General features: G+C 29.6%; 1 protein-coding gene across 1 annotated transcript; it reads left to right on the top strand.

The window, feature by feature from the left end:
• Positions 1-9,206: 9,206 nt before the first annotated feature.
• LOC103309050 lies at positions 9,207-9,830 on the top strand. Its single transcript, XM_008183579.1, has one exon. It carries the CDS (start codon positions 9,207-9,209, stop codon positions 9,828-9,830), a length of 624 nt encoding a protein of 207 aa, XP_008181801.1.
• The last annotated feature ends 637 nt before the right edge of the window (positions 9,831-10,467 follow it).

The following is a 10,467-nucleotide window of genomic DNA, read 5'->3' as shown; positions in this document are numbered from 1 at the left end:
ATGTAAATGGTATTAATTTTATTCTCCTACCGTCTTACAACTATAACAATTAAGTGGCTAGGGGTGGGAGCTTATGACTAAAATAAATCACTACAACACAGAAATATTGTAAAATAGAAAAATAATTATATGGGTAACGTTACGTGACCCTGGAATGCAACGACGTGGAGTGTTGTGACCCGTGAAAATGGTTGACGAGCTCCCGGCGTGAATGACAGCAGCACCGGTGGACAACTCGTGTACGTTGATGCACCCACGAATACAAACGCTCGGTAGGACGCCTATAAAATTCCGGAAATATAACAGCAGGAGAGTAATAATTGAGGAACTCAAATTCCGGACTATAAAATTAATAGAAATTAATATGTTAAGTATACAAACCGAATTGAAATCTAAGTTTACAGAATGTAATCTTGAGGAAAAAAAGTAAGACGGAACGAAAATGAATTGGAATTAAATATAGATGAACGTAAAACGCCCGGAAACCAAAATTCAGGGATGCCAATAAAATCCCGGAAAAAAATTCGCTGGAATTATGAAATCACAGAACGTAATGTAACCGTATTATTGAATTGAAAGAATTAAAAATATATTGAAAACAAAATTCCAGACCGTAAAATACACGGAATTAATATATATTGACTGTAATTTGTTTGGAACTTGAAACTAATGAACAAAATAAAAAAAGGAAAATTAAATTGAAGAATTCAAATTCCGGACTGTAAAATTACCTGTGCATAATTTGTTTATAATACGAAACGAATGAGAAATTTTAGTTTACGGAACGTTATAACGAAAGAAAGTAATAAGGTGGAACGTAAATTTATCGGAATTAAATAACACTGACCGTAAAACGTCCGGAATGTAAACTTCCAGAAAAAATATAGCCATATAGGATGATAGTAAACTTTGTGATCAGATTATAGTATAGTATATTTTAGTTTCTGACCGGTGGGAGGGGGGTGGGTCTAACCAGGTTTCTGTCCGAAAATTGGATCTATATAGTTTGTCGTTTTACTTTTGTAGGATAAAAAGTAGAAATTCAAATTTTCCTGTACTTTTTAAAGTAATCACAGTTTTTTTTGTAATTAAAAAATGAATAGCCGTTATAAACTTTTAGTTTACGCCCAATATTTTGGGTTTTTTATTTATAGACATTTAAAACCAATCGTTTTTATTTAACTAATTTTATTTTTTATTAAATAGTTTCAAGTTAAAAATATTACAGATTATTTTTGTATTTAGATTTAATTTGTAAACGTTTTATAAATTAAAAATCCATTAAGAGGATGTCAGCGCAATATTTGTTTTCTCTCTCAGACCCATCTGCAACTTTGATAAAACGATTTCACCTAAAATCTTTATTACGATTTTTGAGTAATCATCTATTACAAAAATTATAGAGGATAATATTTTTGAGGGTATGACATAAATACATAATATTGATTCAATATTTTATTGTTATTTGACTTTCAAAATAAACAAACCATGTTGTAAATTAAAATTATGTTTAAATTGTTTTGAGCCAATATTTAGACAAATCGATATGTCTAGGACCTAGACTCTAGGTACCCTCAAAAATATTAATCTCTATCATATTTTTAACGAGTGATTTTACTCTAAGATTACATAAAAACATAAAAAAAATGATCTGCGTAAATGTGTTTTGTCTATGTTGCGAATGGGCCAGAGAGAAAACAAAATATAGTGCGCTGACATCCTCTTAAGTAATATTTTAATTTATTTGATACATAGGTTGTGTATTTCCTACGACTTTTTTGTACGTATACAATAATCAATTATTTATGTTATTACTTATTATATTTCATTATTTGTGAGTATAGACTACCTGCTAAATAAATACGTGACCAGTGGCGGAGTGGCCGGTCTGAGATCCAGATGGCCTGGACCATACTATGGCCTGGTGGCCTGGCCATTTTGTTAGATTTTTTTTTTTTTAATTTAATTTAATTTACAAAATATTAGTTAATGCTAAATGCTAAATGCGTCAAAAATGTGTGTCTATTAAACTATTGTATTACAAATATTATTAATGTAATAATAGAACATTGTAATAGCATCATCAGCTTTTAAAGGCCGTTAAGGCCCATCACTGCTCCACACAGCCTCCTCCATTTCTCTATATCACTCGCCAACTCCTCCGGGTTTTCAACCCCTAGTATCCGAAAATTCTGGTTGGGCTCGTCTATCCACCTTTTCTTTGGTCTGCCCAGCGGTCTCTTGCCTTCTGGTTTCCAGTTTAGCGCATGCTTCATTATGCCATTGGACCTCCATACGTGTCCAAACCAGCTCATTTTCCTTCCTTTATAAGTGTTTGTTATAATTAAAACTTAACATGTACCTATAGGTACGGAAAAAATCCAATAAAACAAAAATGCAACTAAGTAACTACTGTCTACTAGTGGCCATACTATAAGTGATATTTATAACAAAAGTTCAGTTTATAATAAGGCATATTTTGTTAAATATAAAGACTTTTATACACCTACAAACATGTAATTTAATAAAAAATCTAAAAACGATTAAATCAGTATAGTAATAGTAGGTAACCATTGTATGTATATAGTTATTTACAAAATATATATAATTGAAAAGAAAGTCAAAGTGCATATTTTTACAACATTGGATATTCACCGATTTCTCATGTCGTGATTTTCTTATTTTGTTGTCATTCAAAAACGAATAACTGTTGATACATGAACATTTCACTGAGTGTTTTTATTTTCATTTTCTATACACGATAACATTTTAAAATTTATTTGTCTCATTTTGAGCTGTTTACGGATAATTTCAAATTACAATTTTTTTTAGTTTTTTTTCTATAAATATCAATAAAATTGATAGAATTTATTTGTTCGGCCAATAAACGTGAAAATTTAATACAAGGATCCTGATATATTGTTACAATAGCAGTTGAAAATATTAAAACTACATATTATGCACAATATTTTTTTTATAAGCATTTAAAGTTCGAAATTTGACAAAATGTATCAAAATCTTGAAAACTATCAATCATCGTTTGGCCTAACTGAACACAACTTAACATATACCTTTTGTTTTGGGGGCGGGGGGTCAAAGGGCCACTCCCAATCAGGTATTTCTAAAAAAATGTATATTGTTAAAAATATAACATACTAAATGAAAATTATGACTTCCACAAAGTTGCTGGAGGCGGGCCTGTATTGATTCCTTACATAGGCATATATTATTATCTTGAACTATATAGGTAGTTCACAAAAAAAATGTATTTAAGCTCTTTCACAGTTTTGTGCATATAATTATGTTTTCACCTGCGTTTAAATTAAGAACCATATTAATTTTGTTTTTTTTTAAGAATATATTTAAAACAAATTACATAAATAGTAAATACTTATTATATAATAATTATTACAATATTATAGTCTTATGTAACTTATTCTAATATTTACTAACGACTTACTAAATATATGTACCTACTATATTTTCTATAGGAAACGAATAAATTATTGTACCTACGTTAATCGTTTTCACGTGCCATATTTCTTTTATAATATAAACATTTTATAAAATACATAATCAAAATTTCAAAATATTTTGACACTTTCGATGTTTTTTTTATAAAATTCTTCAAAATCACGAAAATTCGAAAATTCGAAAAAATTATTTTGTTGTCAAAAACATTACATTTCAAAATGTCATTGTGTCTATAAATTATAATAATAATATAGGTATGCTCTAAAAGTTTCATATAACCGTGAATAATATTTTTAAATTATAACAAAATAACTAAAATCGTTATTCTTGGTTATAATATGTAATTTCGTCCAAATTTGATCTTAGAGACTTAGAATGTCTGTTAAAAATAACTGTGTTTATAATTTATTTTTTACTATCCTTCTTAGTTGGTACCTATTTAAGTATTTAGCAATAAAGTAACATTATATTGACAATTTACAGTGAATATTAATTTCTTAAGTATAATTTAATATCATCGTTTTAAACAATTGTTCATAAATAAAATAGATAACTGTATCTATTGCATCTACTATTCTAATTTATGTGTGTTGAATGTATGATTAAAATGTTATAGGTACAAACTAGGAATGATATAAGATATAACTCCTCATTCAGTAATTACTCATTCCTCATACTAGCTTTCAGTTGCCACTTTTCACTTAACTGTTAGGCATATTAATAAGTAACAGCCTTTGGACAGTGAAGGAAAATTTACTTATATATTATATATAGAGACATTATAGTTTGTACTAGGGGAGGTGCAGGGTCATAGACCATAGTAGTAAATAAGAGGGTAGCTTGAGGGCCAAAGCACTCTAAACAGACAGTTTTTTAGTTGAGTGAAGCCCCCGCGCCTCACATTGTTAAAAATAGATTTCCGCCTTTTGTGCAGTTAGCGGTTGCATCACCAAAAAGTAAAAAAGTAGTATTTTTAACGTTTTACCAGAATTAGTGAATAGAGGTACCTAGTACCTACAATATATATCGTATATCGTATTTATTAATTATTAGTATTTAAACGTTTAATTTTTTCCAATACACTAGTCCAGTGGTTTTCAAACTGGGTGCCGCGGCAGTTGAGCCGTACTATAACTGTTTGCTCCATGGCGACATTGGCCCTTAACCCGGATCTACATATAATGTGCTTTATACCTATAATTATTAGTTATTACTTATTACTATTTGTAGTTTGCACTAAGTGTCGGTAGACGGTAGGAATATTGACATATTGTTGTAGTGCTGTTGTGTGGGTTGTTATGATATAAACTATAAATAGATCATTCGTGTCTTAAATACGAATATGTGTATAGGTAGAGTTTAGTATTAAATAAGTTATAAAAATATGTCTTTAGAAAATATAGAAGCATCTCTCTTTAATAATATATATATTATGTTATTCAAAATAACCCAGTGTTGCAAATCCCCGTCCGCAGGACACGTGACCTTCTCCCCCCCCCCCCCAAAAAAAAAATTGGTGGTATGTTTTGTATTGTGTATACCTACTGTGTAAATAGTGGATCCTGGAAGCTGGTAAAGGTTATATAATTTTATAGTAAAAAAGTAATAATGTATGATTAACTCATAAAAGTATAAGACTTATGATAATTATTCATTGATGATGACGGGTGGGTACTGGGTACCGTTGCAGTCTTATAAATGATACTTTTTAAAAAAACAATACTCAGTAAAAAAAGTATTTGAGTTCGAATACAAATACTTTAAAAAATAACCTACTTTCAATTTTTTTATAAATACATTTTAGATTCTGAGCAGAGCGATAAATGTATTGGATTTTACAATGATGTGAGTGTTTTTTTTATTATTTTTTTTTTGTGTGTGTGTATTGTCACCGTTTGGTGCAGTAAAACTGCTTGGATTTTCTTCAACAGTATCTTGTTTGATGAGAAAGTGAATCTAGTTGGTGCATTCGGTAGGTAAAAATTTAAAACTCTCAATAGTTTTCTAAGCGCGGGGAAAACAAAAGAAAAATTAAGAAAAAACGGGAATTTTTACGCAAAATCGGTTTTCGAAAAAATCGATTTTGGTTTTTGGTGTAACTCTAAGACAAATTACTGTATATTCATGAAATTTTCCTTGAATATAGCATTTTTTAAACAAGATAACATTTTCAAAATATTTTGATTTCTTTTTAAACTGTTACAAACATTTTCAGTTTCAAATTTTATTAGTTTTTTTTTCTTTGAAAATATTGAATATTTGAATATAATAATTATTTGTGCTAATGTAAATGCACCTGGAGAAGCCAAAAAACGAAATGAGTAAGAATTATCGTAGGAAAATCAGTTCGCAGACGCATACACAGATCGTATTGGAATTTCTTTGTCATTGACACGCGCAATCGTACGACTGCAAAACCCGAATCACAATTATTGGAAACAGAATTTAAGTCAAACAACCGAATTCGATGAATTTTCATATTCTGACACGTGTACACTACGTTAACGCAAATATCGTTTAAGTGGAAGTTTAACTATAAACATTATATTATAGTATTATTATTATAGTATATTATATACTTACCTAAGGTATTAGAAATGAGGTAGAAACTTCCTAGAATATAATACGTTATTATGCATAACAATGCAGTATTCGATATAATGTGTTGTATATTAAAAAATATATAACTTTTCTGGTTATAGCTGGTTAGATTAGGTTACATAGGTTAGGTAAGGATGACAAAAGTTAGTAGCTGATCCAGAAGTCACCGATGGTGGGGGGGGGGGGGTGAATTTTCAAAAATTAAATTGTCTTTTTCTTTAGCCATATTATATTGTAATAAAAAATAACGTTAAAAAGACAGCCCCTTCACCCCCTTGTATTGTATCCACCACTGTAACTCACTACTCTTAACGAACATTTTATAATGTACCTATTTGGATACGTCCGGACCGTCCGTGAGTCTTATAAGCGGCGTCCACTGTATTTGAAAGTATCTACACATAATTTTATTACTGAGTATTCAAATGCGTATTTTAAATACTTTTAAAAATAAGTTTCTCCATTTGTACCTACCTACTTGACTTTTAAAATGTATCTTTTACAAAAGTACAAGACTACCGGTATGCAACACTGAACGTCTGAACACCATAAATAACAATAAATTCAATAACCTACTTACTTTTAAATTAATAATTAATAAATTCAATATGTTCGGCAAAAATTAAATCAAATCCAAAATATTTTGAAAAATATTTTAGTTTGTCTAAAGATTCTGATATTGGTTCATCGTAAGTCAATCGACAAATATTTTCGTTTGATGTATACTAGGGTGATCAGATGTCCCGTTTAAAACAGGATTATCACTTTTTTGACTATCATGTCCTGCTGTCCAGACAAACTTAGAACGTGATGATTTTTATCTCGTTTTTAGTAGATGGTACCGTTTTAATCCCGTTTTTCCATATCATTACATTATATCGTTAAAATAAATCAGTGTATAAAACAAATATATAACAGTTTTATAAACAAAGTTATAACTTATAAATAACAGACACCAATTTCTGATGCTGATGAACAATTAAATTAGCGATAAGCATGTGGTATTTTAGTTCGTAGTAGTACATATGCCATACAACAATTATTATATTATTATAGTTACACTACAGTTGTGTGCGTATTTGAATGTATAAGTATAAAGATTTTTTTGGTGTGTTTGGGTGAAGGGGGGGGGGGGGTTAGGAGGGTGAGTAACAACTGTACGGATTTTATTTTCTTAAAATGGTCACCCTAAATTGTCTACCGAATTTATGTCGATAATCCATCACCCAAGGATTATCGACAAAAATCCAATACTTAATGGATTTGTGCTGTAAATATTGATTTTTTAATAAAAAAAAGATTAACCAATATTCATCTTATATGTTGTAGGGAAACTTATCTTATTGTAATAATATATAATTTAGACATTGGACATAAGCCACCTAAATAATTTACCATCATCGACCATTTAAATAAAAATTACCCTTTCGTCTCTAATGGTTGTAATACAATTTTCAATTTCAATACCTATTGATAGGGATCAGACCTAAAGTTAAAAGTACAATTTTCAATCAGTAAAATTTTTTTTTTTATGTGTATATAATTACCTGTAATTTAAATGTAACTATATTTTTGAACTTCTGGGCCCCCACACGAGTTCTCTCGATGGGACCCAGTAGATACGCATATTATGTATGAAATTAAATAATTATTTAAAAAGTAGTAAATATTTTTTGCGTCATTATAAATTCAAAATAATAATTTTTATTCTAGGTATATTATACAATATACATACTGTGTAGTTCTGTTAATAATATTTACTTAATGTTTTAAATCCAGACAATATATTATAGTCAATATATTTAAATTCCGCTGATTTTACGGTCCGGAATTTTGTTTTCAATGCATTTTATACTCCACAAATATAAGTTTCAATGTATTTTAATATGTTTCCATTTTATAATACTGTAACATTATAGTCCGTGATTTCATAATTCCTGTGGTTTTTTTTCCGGGATTTTATTGGCATCCCGGAATTTTGCTTTCCGGGTGTTTTACGGTCAGAGTTATTTAATTCCGGTAAATTTACGTTCGGCCGTATTACTTTCTTTCGTTATTACGTTCCGTAAATTAAAATTTTAATTCGTTTTATATTCTACACAAATTATGTTCTAGTTATTTTACAGTCCGGAATTTAAATTCCGAAATTTAATTTTCCAATTTAATTTTGTTCATTAATTTTAAGTTCTGTACAAATTACAGTCAATATGTTTAAATTCCGCTGATTTTACGGTCCGGGATTTCATTTTCAATGCATTTTAAACTCCTTAAATATATATTTCAATTTCTTTTAAGTTCCTGCCATTTTATAATACGGATGTATTATAGTCCGTGATTTCGTTATTCCGGAGGTTTTGTTTCCGTGATTTTACGGCCTCCCAAAAAATATAATATTAATTGTGAACAAATTGGATAGTATTTCTGATTTTAATGTTTTTTTTTCATTTAGTAAAGTAATTGATTCCATCAATATGGAAAACGAGCCAAGTAACACCTATTTATAAATCAGGAGACCCAGGGTCAGTATCTAATTATCGTCCGATTTCTGGTTTACCTCTAATTGGTAAACTATTCGAAAGATTGTTAATAAATGTATTGAACGTAGATTTAAACTAGTTTTATCAACAAATCAACATAGGTTTTATGGCGGTCGTTCCACAACAACTAGTGCCTTAGAATTCTCTGCGTTTATCAGGGATAGCTTCAAAAATATGAGTCAAGTTGATGTGATATTCACTGATATTTCTAAAGCTTTCGACTCCATAAACCATATTGTGTTAATTGATATTCTGGATAGATTGGGTGTAGGTGAACCTCTGCTATCCTGGTTCAAATCCTATATAACCGGTCGACGACAGTTTGTATCCTTATTTAATAAAAAATCCGCGGAATATTTAGTCACTTCCGGAGTACCACAAGGTGGGCACTTGTCTCCACTCTTATTTAATATTCTAATAAATACTTTATGCGAATCTATTGACAGCAAAATGCTATTATTTGCGGATGATGTAAAATTATTTAATTGTGTTCAATCTGAGGGTGATGCTATTTAGTTACAAGAATCGTTGAATAAGTTAGTCCAGTGGTGTAATACAGTTGGGTTAGAGCTGGCAATCCATAAATGTAAAGTTATGTCTTTTTCGAGACGTCACTCAATTATTCAATATGATTACTCTATTAATAACGTGATACTACAGCGAATAAACCAAGTTGAAGATTTAGGTTTTATTTTTACTCCAACGTTATCGTTTGCACCTCATATTGACTGGATAGTAGGCAAAGCATTGCGATCATTAGGGTTTATAAGGCGACATGCAGGGTCGGTCATGTCTGTAAGATGTTTGTTAATATTATATACTACTCTAGTTAGATCAATTGTAGAGTATGGATCTGTGGTATGGTCTCCAAGGACCAAAGGTGATATTATTCGAATTGAACGTGTTCAACATCGTTTCTTGAACATGGTTTCTCGATCTTTAGGCATTAATCATGAACCCCATGACTATAAACCCGTCTTAATAGCACTCAATTTATCCACCCTAAGCGAAAGAAGAAATATGAGTGATATTAAACTTTTAAATGGATTAGTTTTTGGTGTAATTGACTCACCAGACTTGTTATCTAGAATAGGTTTTCGCATTCCAGGTATAACCCGTTCTCGTGACCCCTACTACCTTGCTCCAGTGTCAAAAAATTATTTGGATGATGATCCTTTAAGGAGAGCTATGTCTTTAGTTAATAGTCAAACTAGTTAAATATTTTGTTTTTTTTTTTTTTTTCTGATTTTGGTCTTTGTTCCGTTAAATTTAAATTTCAGGAGCCTACTATGTACTAAAGTATAATTTTAATTTATTGATATTCAATGTGTTATGTTTAGATGTATATATATATATATAAATATGTTATAATGTATATTCTTTAATAAGTAATATATTGTAAAAGCTGTATGGCGTTTAAAAAATAAATAAAATAAAATAAAATAAAATAAAATAATTATAGATATAAAACAACGGCCCAAACTCTAAAAAAACAATAGGATTAACGTAATAGGTTAATATTCTGTGGACTAACATAGATAATCAGGGGCGTCATTTTAAATATTTTCATGATGCGAAACCAATATTGAAAATCTAAAGTAATACCGGTCGCAAGCTTTGCTAGCATGGTTGCATATCATTTCATTATTTATAATATATCATGAATTTATAGATGAGTAACAAGAAACAATTTTAAAAGAGAAGAAGGGATCCAAATTAGTCAGACATACAATGGTAAACTTAATTTTATAAAATATAATCTATAATTGAATAATCAGGATCTTTCGATTCATCATCATTATCAATCTCACTAGAATTTGATGAACCTGCAATTGAATTATACATAGAAAATACA

The sequence above is a fragment of the Acyrthosiphon pisum genome, unplaced genomic scaffold (genome assembly GCF_005508785.2).
Source record: "Acyrthosiphon pisum isolate AL4f unplaced genomic scaffold, pea_aphid_22Mar2018_4r6ur Scaffold_21186;HRSCAF=23251, whole genome shotgun sequence".
NCBI classification, from domain to species: domain Eukaryota; kingdom Metazoa; phylum Arthropoda; class Insecta; order Hemiptera; family Aphididae; genus Acyrthosiphon; species Acyrthosiphon pisum.
Note: the sequence above shows the minus strand (reverse complement) of the source record. Positions and strands in the feature narration are given on the sequence as shown.